At 43.5% G+C, this 13211-nt stretch overlaps 1 protein-coding gene across 1 annotated transcript in view; it reads left to right on the plus strand.

The window, feature by feature from the left end:
* The window catches only part of vps13d (vacuolar protein sorting 13 homolog D), a 200101-nt gene that overhangs the window by 165940 nt on the left and 20950 nt on the right, over positions 1 to 13211 (plus strand). Inside the window, exons 57-61 of the mRNA XM_084334010.1 lie at positions 1121 to 1225; positions 4005 to 4154; positions 5282 to 5431; positions 7038 to 7134; positions 7311 to 7459. Of these exons, the coding sequence (XP_084190136.1) occupies positions 1121 to 1225; positions 4005 to 4154; positions 5282 to 5431; positions 7038 to 7134; positions 7311 to 7459 (651 nt within the window). The remainder of the gene's footprint in view (positions 1 to 1120; positions 1226 to 4004; positions 4155 to 5281; positions 5432 to 7037; positions 7135 to 7310; positions 7460 to 13211) is intronic.

Here is a 13211-nt window from a genome sequence, read left to right on the forward strand (position 1 = left end):
CGGCAATCAACAGGCAACAACAAAATGTGGCTTTAAACCTATATATATTGTATTAAAACACACCCGAGCCGCTAGAAGTCGGCAAAGTGGCGCGGCGCGCCGGTGGGCAAATCGGGGCCGGGCCGTTGCACGTTAACACATCCTGCGCCAAAAACTAGTTTACTCGTTATTGCCCGCCAATCTAATAACGGCAACAACAAGTTTACTCGTTTTTATGATCGTTATTTCCTTTATTCGCTATTGGCATTCATAATTCATCCAGGAAGGCTCCGGGAGCCAGATATTTCAACGCCTCAATACCGCCGCCTTGTGGATTTCGGGCGAGTTGCACTCCACTCTAACCCGGATGTGGCGCTCTGTGCATAGCAAATCGAAATCAAATAATTGGAATTTTTTTTCTCCAGACTCATCAGCCACAGGTAAGAGGAATCTAACGTTAATTCCAGCTCGATTGTCCATTTATTTCATTGCAATCCATCCGATCAACGTATGATGTCGTACTAAGGAAAGCCATTACTGACAATCAAGGAATCATAAACGACCCCCCCCCCCCCCCCTTTCCTTCACGCATGATGGAGCATAATGTATACCGAGCATATGCATTTGAATTTTTTAATATAGCGTGTATAGGAAGGAACGAAACGCCAATCGATTATGTGTAATATGCGTCGGGGCCTATAACTCGCGTTCTAGGAATTACTGCTATACACTCCAAAAACATACTTATATTCACGACGGTACTAACACGACAATGTATGAATGGGAAAATATAACGTTCCCACATCTGGAATGATAGATACCCGATGTTGAATGGGCCATAGTAATGTCGATATAGCTATAATATTTAAAAAGTTATAGCCCTGCAAAGAAGGTGAGCGACTCCATAGGCTTACAGCACTGGCAGAGAGTGGTATAAGATGGGAAAACTGCGTGGCACAGAATGTGTTAAGAGGTTTTAAGTCAAGTGATATGATAAATGTTAAGTCATGTGATAAAGTTGCTTTGTTCAGTTTGTGTTGCTCAGTTGCTTTTGACACTACAGTTGGGTCTTTTAAATCTACAGCTTGTCTGCATGTGCGTCCGTTTTGAATCAACAGTTTGTTTATGTGTCTGTCTGCAGATAAGCGACTTCAACCAGAGGAGGATGAACCGGACGTCTCCCAGCACAGAGGAGGAGCAGAACAAAGATGTTGCAGAGAAGAAAGAGCCTGAACAGGAGCTAGAGGTAACGACTCAGCTCTATTACAGGGTTTTATCGGACTGGTCTGAGGGCAAACAAGTGGAAACAGAAGAGCCAGTGTTGCTGCCACATTCTCTAACTGGAGGCAAACAAACAACAAAACCAAACAAAGCAATTGATGGAGCTGCTTGTACCCTGGTTTAGACTGGAACTAATGCTAAAGAAGCTTCGCTATTGGAGTATCGGCACAGAGATATTATCCCTGAATCTAAACCCCATTAGTGGTAATTCGTGGCTCCAGGGGCATGCTGTACAGTACAGGACAGTAGAGGTTGAGTACTTTGTCTAAAGATGGTAAGTTAGAGTGTTGTGTTCATTCATATTCATAGTTTAAGATAGTAGAGGCTGAGTATTTTCTGGTGATGTATCACATTCACTCCCAAGTGATTTGGATTGATTTTAAAACTGCAAATACATGGGATGTCCAAAGAAATAAATCTAAACGGAATGGTTGAATTACGGATCATCTCTTCCATAGGATCTATGTGAGAAAACCTTCTCCATATATTTAAGCATTACATCACGCGCAGGAGTGTGTTATACTCATTAGATCACGCCTAGGGGTGGTTGTTAGGTCCGACGCGCAGCGGAGGGTCGTTAGACCCCCTAGGAGTGATCTAATGGGTATAACACACAACTTCAAGTGATGTAATGCTTTTATACAATGGCCCAATTCACCCAACCGTATTGCTATACAATAAACACACAGTAATTGAAGCATAATGGAGATTTATTCACAAAACCATCCACAGAAAAAGTAGGTAAAAAAAATAAAAAATTGCCTCCGTGTCTAGAAGCAGAGGGAGGTGCTACAAAGCATGCATCTAACAACAAACTATATATAAATCCCATGATTTATTATTGTTTTGACAATGGGTCATGACAAACCAATTACATAATCCAACATATTCCAGTTGACTGTATCTTTTTTTAATTATTCGTTACGAATATATCCATACTTCCATTGTGTCCAGGACATCCAGTGAAATCGCTTCGTGTGACGGCCATTTTTTTGTCCACGATTTTTCTTTTGTTTCACAATGGGTCATGACAAACCAATTACATAATCCAACATATGTGTAACAAACTAACATATTCCAGTTGACTGTATCTTTTTTGGAGGATTTGTTCAAAATATATTCATACTTCCATTTGTCTATCTATGGCGGATTCATTCAGTCTCATAAAAAAAAAGTAATTCGGTTGTGGGAGGGATCTGGGGTCACGTGGAGTGTGTTATACGAAATAACAACGTCTAACTTGACTGTTTCAGCATATCAGAATCAAGAAATGTGCATGCCATTGTATAATGTGATCTCTTCACTGTCTAGGTCAGGGGTCGGCAACCTGCGGCTCTTTAGCCACTCTGCTGTGGCTCCCTGTTACTAAAAAAAACTAAAAGTTAAATCTTTAAAAAAAAATTAAATACATCTCTTATTTTGGAGATCGAGGTCATATACGTCACACCCTTGAGTTTCCGACCCCCCAGTAAGCTAACTATGGATAAATCCAAAAAAAGGAAAGTCAGCGTGGACAGATTCATTTGCTTTTACGACTAACAATGCAGGCTTACCTGTATGCCTGATATGTGGTGAGACATTTTTGAACAACAAAACGTTTACTTTAGTTTTTATTTTATAAATGTTCCACAAATAAGGGAAGGACTCAAATATAACTGCATAGTTCAGGGTTTTGTTTCAAAGTTGGTCTACAGACGCCAGTGTTTTGTCTCCTCTTCTGTGTTTTATTTCAAAGTAAGTCTACAGATGCCAGTGTTTTTTCAAAGTGGACTACTTTTTATTTGATACATTTTCCACAAATAAGGGAAGGACTCAAATATACCTCCATAGTTCAGGGTTTTATTTCAAAGTTGGTCTACAGACGCCAGTGTTTTGTCTCCTCTTCTGTGTTTTATTTAAAAGTAGGTCACATGCCAGTCTTTTTTCTCCTCTTCATAAGACTTTGAGGTTTTAACAGGTAAAAACAGCAATAAAATTTCAAAAAACTTCTTTTTGTTGTACAACAAACTGTGTGCTATAAGTATAAAGTATAATAAATCGCTAATTACTTTGGATATGCAATCGTCAGGCGTTTTATGCTAAATGTGGGGTATGCTTGGGGATAACTATATATAAAATGTTTTTTTTTTTTGATCCACTTTTTCTCCCATTTTTCCATATTTTCTCCCATCCCAATTTCGTATCATCCAATTCAACCCTCCCCTGTCACGAACGCTGTTTCTTGCCTCCCACAAGCCGGCTGCAATGTGGAATAAGTCATACATAGCACAAGTCCCCTCCGGTACTTGAGGTAACAGCAGTCGCATCTTTTCACCTGCGCAGCTCGATCTCTCAGTGTCGAGGAGTAACGCGTGGGAGGCTCACGCTGCCCCCGACACTTCCTGATTCTACTGCGCAGGCGCACCAACCGACTTGTAGGAGTCGCTTGTTCACAACGTTCGATCCCCACCCTTCAGTTTTCCCTCCCCGTAATACGGCCAATGTGTATTACTGCGGACGACCAGCCAAACTGAAAAACAATGTGGAGAGCTGGATTCGAACACACGAATCCTAGCGTCTCCACACTGGTGGCGAGTGCCTTGCCCACTACACCACCTAGCCGCCCCAACTATATATAAAATGTTATACACTGTTATCTTCATTTTAAGGGTAAATTGGTTTTGCGGCTCCAGATGAATAACATTTTGTGGGAGGGGGGGGGAAATGGCTCTTTTGATAGTAAAGGTTGCTGACCCCTGGTCTAGGTGGTGGTGAACTTGGAGGAAGGGGTCGGCGTGTCTCTGATCAACAAGCTGCCAGAGGAGCTGGTCTTCGCCACTCTGTCAGGCATCGATGTCCACTTCACCCGCACCGCCACCAACGAGGTCCTGGAGCTCAGCATCCAGAACATCCAGGTGGGTTCTTCAAGAGGTCCTCAGAACACTCGCATGAACCTGAGGAGCTACAGTATGTGGTGGTTGTCAACACGTCTGTGGTTCCAATCCTTCTTAGGGCGCAAGGCACGCTGAAATTCAAACCAGAGTCTCAAGGGACGCCAATTTATAGTCACGGTCAGTTATGCAGATTGTTTAGCTACTTTGGTTATGGATGTTGTCCTGTCTGAATCTGTATGGAGAGGTTGTTTAGCTACTTTGGTTATGGATGTTGTTCTGTGACTGTCTGAATCCATATGGAGAGGTTGTTTAGCTACGTTGGTTATCGATGTTGTTCTGTGACTGTCTTAATCCATATGGAGAGGTTGTTTAGCTACTTTGGTTATGGATGTTGTTCTGTGACTGTCTGAATCCATATGGAGAGGTTGTTTAGCTACTTTGGTTATGGATGTTGTCCTGTCTGAATCCATATGGAGAGGTTGTTTAGCTACTTTGGTTATGGATGTTGTTCTGTGACTGTCTGAATCCATATGGCGAGGTTGTTTAGCTACTTTGGTTATGGATGTTGTCCTGTCTGAATCCATATGGAGAGGTTGTTTAGCTACTTTGGTTATGGATGTTGTTCTGTCTGAATCCGTATGGAGAGGTTTCCAGTAGCTACGTTATTCAGAAGGAGTGTCTCATGAATCTCTCCTTGCAGCGGTAACGGGCTGATGCTGCTAACTGGCCCATAACCTTAAATGTCTTGACACTCTCATAGCAAAGTGTAATAGACGTATTCTTGGCACCCAGAACCGAGGTGGACGAACCAAAATGGGTTGGAATTTTGTATATGAACCGTTCCATCCCTCGCTATAACGTTATACTGTAAATAAAATAAATTATGTAAATAAAGTGTAATCTTGCTGCATTGTTGTGTCCATACTATAGTGATGTGTTAAACACAAATTATTGACATTGACACCTAGACTCAGTAGGGACTAAAGATTTAGGACTATCGACACTATGTCACTGTTGATACTGATGGTAAATACAATTATTTATGCTAAATTCTTCTATACAGGGTGCAAAATTGTTCTCTTCATGAGTCGGATAAATCAACAAATGTCATGTTGTATGGAAATTAAGTTGTATTTGTAATGTTTCAGGTTGACAACCAGCTCCTAGGCACCACCCAGCCTGTGATGCTGTGTGTGACTCCAGGCTCCTCGGACAGCAGCATTGTGGACACCGGCGCGGCCCTGCAGGTCAACTCTGTAAAGGTCCCCAGCAAACTCATGCTCACAGACCTCTTCAAGGTGAGCTTCAAGGAGGCCTCCCAGTGCCTTCTAGTGCCTCCCAGTGCCTCCCAGTGCCTCCCAGTCCCAGTTTTCTTTTATGTAGCCAAGAGTAAAGATCCTAACCCTATCAAAACAGCAGTCAAGTGTATATTTTCAGCACTACGAGTATGTTTGTTTACCAAGTTACGTTTTTAAGTGTTATTAGCTAAATATGAGTTTATAAATATCTCTGCGCATCCCGGTGGAAACCGGATGAATTAGACACAAGGAAATAATGAGTCATGAAACCGCTGTAGTCCCAAGACAGAGGAGACCCAGGGCTTTCATAAAACTACACTACCCAGCTCAATTGCGAACAATTCTGACTGTATTTTCATGATTATATCTCACGGGTCGAACAAACCTGAACGTTATTGCCATAAAATAGAACGTATATTGTTTCTTTACCTTTCTGTGAACGTCAAAGGGGGAAAAAAACGCGTTGCAATCTGGTGAAAAATGCCCGAGCAATTTACATTATGCAAAAGTAACTGTATTTACAGTAGATGTCATTCACGGCCTGGTGCTCGGGTGCCTGGTGCTCGGGTGCCTGGTGCTCGGGTGCCTGGTGCTCTGGTGCTCGGGTGCCTGGTGCTCGGGTGCCTGGTGCTCGGGTGCTCGGGTGCCTGGTGCTCTGGTGCTCGGGTGCCTGGTGCTCTGGTGCTCGGGTGCCTGGTGCTCGGGTGCCTGGTGCTCTGGTGCTCGGGTGCCTGGTGCTCGGGTGCCTGGTGCTCGGGTGCCTGGTGCTCTGGTGCTCGGGTGCCTGGTGCTCTGGTGCTCGGGTGCCTGGTGCTCGGGTGCCTGGTGCTCGGGTGCCTGGTGCTCGGGTGCCTGGTGCTCGGGTGCCTGGTGCTCGGGTGCCTGGTGCTCGGGTGCCTGGTGCTCGGGAGCCTGGTGCTCGGGTGCCTGGTGCTCGGGTGCCTGGTGCTCGGGTGCCTGGTGCTCGGGTGCCTGGTGCTCGGGAGCCTGGTGCTGGTGCTCGGGTGCCTGGTGCTCGGGAGCCTGGTGCTCGGGTGCCTGGTGCTCGGGTGCCTGGTGCTCGGGTGCCTGGTGCTCGGGTGCCTGGTGCTCTGGTGCTCGGGTGCCTGGTGCTCTGGTGCTCGGGTGCCTGGTGCTCGGGTGCCTGGTGCTCGGGTGCCTGGTGCTCGGGTGCCTGGTGCTCGGGTGCCTGGTGCTCGGGTGCCTGGTGCTCGGGTGCCTGGTGCTCGGGTGCCTGGTGCTCGGGTGCCTGGTGCTCGGGTGCCTGGTGCTCGGGAGCCTGGTGCTGGTGCTCGGGTGCCTGGTGCTCGGGAGCCTGGTGCTCGGGTGCCTGGTGCTCGGGTGCCTGGTGCTCGGGAGCCTGGTGCTCGGGTGCCTGGTGCTCGGGTGCCTGGTGCTCGGGAGCCTGGTGCTCGGGTGCCTGGTGCTCGGGTGCCTGGTGGTACTAAATCCAGATTGAACTCTGCCATTGGAAAGAGGAGATTTGGCCCGATCCATAGATGTATGACTTGGCCATATTATAATAATATTATATAATATTATTAATATTATTATTATAAGCATGAGTGTGCAGTTTAAGACCCTAACATCTCTGATGTCTCCACAGCACCTGATGGTCACAGCTCGCCGCTTCACTGTCATCATTGAGGAGAAACTGCTGCTGAAGCTGCTCAGCTTCTTTGGTTATGGACAAATGGAAGCAGGTGGGTTCTTTGTTGAATATTACTATTTGACTTTGTACTGTATTATGTGCTGTACTGTATTATGTGCTGTATTATGTATTACACCTGAAAAAGTATGGTTGTCTTATATTCACATTCTAGCTTGGATGTGTAGTTATCTTTTTTTAACATCTTTATTTTATTTGTAACAAATCCAGAGCTGGAGAAGTTGGATGAGAACCTGTATGAGAAGCCCAGCGAGGATGTGGGAGCTCTGAAGCGCTACTACTTTGAGAACCTGAAGATCAGCCTCCCTCAGGTCAAGCTGAGTGTCTTCACGTCTCACAAGCTGCCTCCAGACCTCAAGGTAAACGAGCACCAAAGCGTCCAGTCCCATGGCACAACTATTAGTACAGGTGGTATTCAGAGAACAGTGGCTGTTAATGTAATGTTCACGCACAATGTAAGCTGGCGCGCCTCCACCTCATCATTTCATTTACACGATTAATCGATTATTTTTTTTTATCCACTTTTTCTCCCATTTTCTATTTTTCTCCCATCCCAATTTCGTATCGTCCAATTCAACCCTCCCCTGTCTCGAACGCTGTTTCTTGCCTTCCACAAGCCGGCTGCAATGTGGACGAAGCCATACATAGCACGAGTCCCCTCCGATACTCGAGGTAGCAGCCGTCGCATCTTTTCACCTGCGCTGCGCGATCTTTCAGCGTCAGGGGTCTGCGCTTTTGGAGGGACGCCGCCCCCAATGCTTCTTGATTCTACTGCGCAGGCGCACCAACCGACCTGTAGGAGTCACTGTCCACAACGTCCGATCCCCACCCCTCAGTTTTCCCTTTTTAATTATTAAGATTAATTTGAATTCATAATTTAGGACGATTTTAAAAAATATATTAAAAAATCACCTTTGTCACCTTTTATTTTACAAAAAGTGATGTTTGGTGAAAGTTTGATTTGTACTTTATTAAATGCAAATTCTTGTTTGATGATCAAGAGGCACCTTTTATTTGTTTTAAGTGAAGTTTGGTGAAAAAGCAAGTTATTGCACTATTAATCCCAATAGGGACATTCATCTTTGTTTGATCAATAGTAACCTTTTATATATATATATATATATATATATATATATATATATATATATATATATATATATATATATATATATATATATATATATATATATATAATATATATATATAATTGTTTAAGTGAAGATTGGTGAAAGTTAGGTTTGCACTTCAGGGTTTGATTTTCCTATGTTGGCTTAACACTTTCTCTGCCAAGGACGCCTAAACTTGCCATTCCCCGCCATGCTAATTCTGCCAATGACGCCGTAACACGTCATTGAGATCAATATTTCAAAAATCTGTGATCGCAATCATATTTCTCCCACGGAGACTTGAGATCTACTGTTGATCCCCTCTCAACTCTCCAACGGTTCAAGAGCGCCATCCGGTGGCCGATCGGCGGATCGCCCAAACCGGAAACCGGAAACGGAAACTGGTGCTCATCCAAATTCGGTCCGATCACTCGCTATAGGTCCCGGGACTCAAGCTAGACACAATGGATAGCAATCCGTTACCAATAACTCGATAAACAACATGATTTGGACGTATATACTATTATACAACCTGGAGATGGATCGCATATTTCAACATCCCATAATAGAAATATTTCTGCTCCACGCTGATCGCCCAACGACCCGAGGAGAATGGGGTGAGTTTCAGCATTTTTTTTTACCGTGTTCGATACAAACTGCTCTAATGATCATATCACCCACACTAGATGAATCATCTAACGTTGGCCACGGAATTATAAACGACCCCCCCCCCCCCCCATCCGGTCAACATCAGATGATAAGTAGTAACTTCTAGAAGTACGTCCATTTGAAATTTTTTATCTCGCGCCCAGCGCTATCAAACTGTATACAATCATCAATATAATGCATTTAGGGCTATAAATCACGTTCTGCAGAATGCTGCAGAAAACGATAAAAACATATTTATACTTTAGACCGTATTTTAGTATGAATATGTGAATGAAAAAGTATAACGTTGCTACACCCTGAACAATAGATACTTGATGTTGAATGGGCCATAGTAATGTCAATTTAGCAATACAATTAAAAAAGTTATAGCCCTGCAAAGAAGGGGAACTTCTCCATAGACAAATAGAGCTGGCAGAGGATGGTATAATGATGTACATAAGCCTGGCGAAGAAAGTGTTAACACATTGTGTGCTAGCCGGAAATTACGATTTATCGCTTGGATGCCAGCACGTTAATCAATGGGAGGACGAGCACATTTGCGAGCGATTAAACTATATCTTAAATTATGGCTATGTGTCTAATACACCTGTCGCTTATCAATGACTTGCTTGCAGTCAACATGTACGAAACGGATTGTTTTTTCATCAGTACATTTTAGTTTTATACCGTTTTGAATACGAGTATAGTTTTGGAGATTTCTAGAAAGAAAAAAAGATTCTGCGATAATAGCCATTTACTGGAATACACAAAACACGTTGTCATTTTCCGGCTGATTTATGAATTGTTTTCAAATAAACGCTAGATTATCAAGAGTATTTGTGTTCTTATGCACGATACAAAAGCGGGCTGAAAAACATTTATTCGTAATATTGATCGTGTTTATTGATCCAACGTTATAGTCCGAAACGCATCATCGAAAGCTGCTCCGAGCCTCCCCAGTGAATCTGGTAACAGACACATGCTTGCCAGAGATGGGGAAACCCTGGACCAGAGTTTTTCTCTGATGCACTTTTTCACTCAATCCAATCCAATGATGTGCATTACCATCCGGGAGACGATAGGGGGTGGTATTTGCCCTTTTCGAGCACAGAGCCATTCCCAATGATAACGTCAGGCTGGACGGATGAAAAATGAAATCTCGTTATTGGCAAACAACGCATGGCGAGAAATAACGAGGAATCTCGTTGTTGGCAACCAATGTGTTAATGTTCTTTTCGGGAACGGTTTTTGTTGATTGTTTTATTTTGCTAACTTTAACTTTTTTTAATTTTTTTTGAATTAGGGGTAGGTTGTTCTATAAGCCATTTGGCTTCAAATCTATCCTTTTTGTTTGTTTATTTATTTGTAAAAATTCAAAATAAAGAATTCATTCATTCAATGCTTATTTGAATGATTTCCTTAGCGTTTCTAGTTTTTAAGAGTAGTTAAGAGAAAAATCGATTAAAATCGTAAATTGGATGTGGTGTGAAAAAATCTGAGATTTAATTTTTAGGCCATATCGCCCAGCCCTAGGACATAGCAACCGGTGGAAGATTTGGTGCCTCAGACCTATTCTTTCCCGTATGGTATCCATGCCCAATATACACGAGTAATTGCGATCGCCATGGGATGACTGGGATTTATTCATTTTGGAGTCTATCTTAGGCCGCTTTCACATAGTTTTGGTGGACTCGGTGCGATTCGGGGGGTGAAGTTGCAACATTGTTGCATTCTTCATTTGGTTCGGTTTGCTTTCACACTGCAATTTGTCAAGTGCACCAAACTTTCTGAACAATGTCACGCTGTCGAAAATGGCGCTCGTCTATTGGATATATATAGAATCCCCAAAACAGGCTTCGGGGACAGCTCTACAGCGCACACCACATTATTCTCAGGAGCAGCCCAGCTCACACAACATACACACACCACATTCGACACACTCCACTCGCGTCTCTCTCAATCACACACACGCACGCGCACACTCCGCTGACAGCGGGGACTCTCTCTCTCTCTCTCTGTTTCTGAAGTTGAGCAGGCGGGACAGCGCTGCAGTGTTTGTTTTGTTTCGTTTCCTTCTCCCCAAGAGGCACAGTTTATCAGGTCACTTCCTATATTTGGTTTTGCGTTTGGTCCGATGAGCATTCACACCACAAAAGTACGCACCAGGGTTCACTTGGAAGCGAACCGAGACCTACGTTTTCAGGCAGACCAGAGTTCGCTTTTTTGGTCCGCACCAGAGTTTGTCAGAGCATTCACACCAGCCCAAACCAAGCGGACTATCCGAGGAAACAAACTCTGGTCTGTCTGGTGCGGACCAAACGGCTCTGGTGTGAAAGCGACCTTAGGTAACCTGCTGGTATTTTTCTAACCTAAAACATGCTTCTGTACCGATCAGTGTTGTATTTTATCTGACCTAAAACATGCCTTTGGTAACAATCGCAGTTTCGAGTTAAAATGAAAAAAATTATTTTGTGAAGACATAATGTAATTGGTATATACCTTTGATTTGGAAGTATTTGGAGTTTCAGGCGAGCAACCCGAACGATTTGGGCATAATGCATATAACGCGTCATATCTCGCGATCTATGAAAAAGACTGGATTATTTTGGAAAGGGGCGATGTTTAGCATGGAATAGCGCACAAACTACAGTATGTAGAAATTAACTGGTTAGTCAGTGTTGGACTATGAACAATGCCTGTCAAATGAGCCATACTATTGTCTCCATAGCTATAATACAGAACACACGATGGGTCACATCGCTAAAATGGTCAATAACGCTGGCGCCATTGAGTAGAGATGGGAAAACAGTGTGGCGGTCAATGAGTTAAGGACCAGCCAGTCACTACAACGGGTTCCATAAGTACCAAAATTCCATTCCAATAATGGTGTAGTATAAGGAGGTAGATTACCAATAAGGGCCTTAAAAATTACAAATACCAGTGTTTGTTGTGCCTCTCCATCAGCGAGGACCAACCAACCTTCTCATAAAGGACACAGTGATCAGTATTGTATCTATCATTACTAGTGATGAATCTGAGGGCAGAGTGATGTATAGAGTCTAGGGGTGTAACGGTACGTGTATTCGTCCCGTGAATTTACTGTATGGCCGTCACGGTGCGGTACGCGCACCCATGCGACGAATACGCCCCACAGCACAAACACACCCACATGCAGGCACTCGCGAGGTCCGTGCAAGAACAGCGCGCGTGGCCGGGCACACCGAGCTCAGACTTCAGAGCGGCGAAAGTGCACAGAGGAGAATGTAGCACATTTACATTGGAACAGCTGCAGGGTCATTACAGTTTTCTTTGGTTTTCTTGTGCGCCCAATAACGTTAACCAAATTAAACCAATGGAAAGAAACACACACGCGCGCCAACAAACAAATCAACATTCTCCCCCGCCGGACTCACAGGCACAATCAAATAAAAAGAAGAAACATACTTTTTTTTTTCCCGGACAGATCATCTGAGCTCCACTGTGTTTAAATCCAAATAATCCTCTGCCATTGTTGTAATATGTCATCTGTTCTCTAGTATTCAGTCTGGTCGTGAAGTAAAATTCTCTCTGGATGTGAAACTGAAACTTAGCAAGGATAAGTTTAAAGGGGCAGTAAGCAAGTGGATGCCTGAACACAGAATACTGACACCAGTATCACTAATTACCACGGCAAGCCTATAGAAAATTATTCTATTTAATAATAATTATTATAATAATTATCATAAATATAATATATAAATAAAAAAAAAGTATATTAATAATAATTATTATTAAAAAAAAATCTGTTGTACCGAACTCGTACCGAACCGTGACCCCAATACCGAGGTATGTACCGAACCGTGGCTTCTGTGTACCGTTACACCCTAATAGAGTCCAAGCATTTAAGGGTTGAGGCTGCAGCATGCCTATAAATTACATCACCATAGTCCAGGACTGATAAGAAAACTTCTTCGACAACCCTCGTCCTACTAATTAAAGGAAAGCTGGTTTACCAAGATATTTATATTCAGTAGTGACTCGCTCAATGCTAGAACCACTTATGGTAGATATGTGTAAACCATAATACTCAATGTTTCTGGCTCTAGAAAATGGGATCAATTTAGTTTTAATTTAGACTTTATATATAGAGTCCTTACCTAGTATCTGATGTAATGCAAAATAATAATCCAATTATCTGATCACCATTCCAAATACTGCTCGTGGAGGTCTGTCCCACATTACTGAGCGTTACGCATGGGCGGGCGGGCGGGGTTACTGTTCCATGCCATCGTTGTAAAGCCCTACCTCGCTTGAGTATTTAAACCCTGCCCGCACGGCTTGGATCGTCCCAGAAAAGAAACTACACCATTTCTAATGG

Source organism: Notolepis coatsorum (assembly GCF_963971535.1).
Source record: "Notolepis coatsorum genome assembly, chromosome: 17".
In the NCBI taxonomy this organism is placed as follows: Eukaryota; Metazoa; Chordata; class Actinopteri; order Aulopiformes; family Paralepididae; genus Notolepis; species Notolepis coatsorum.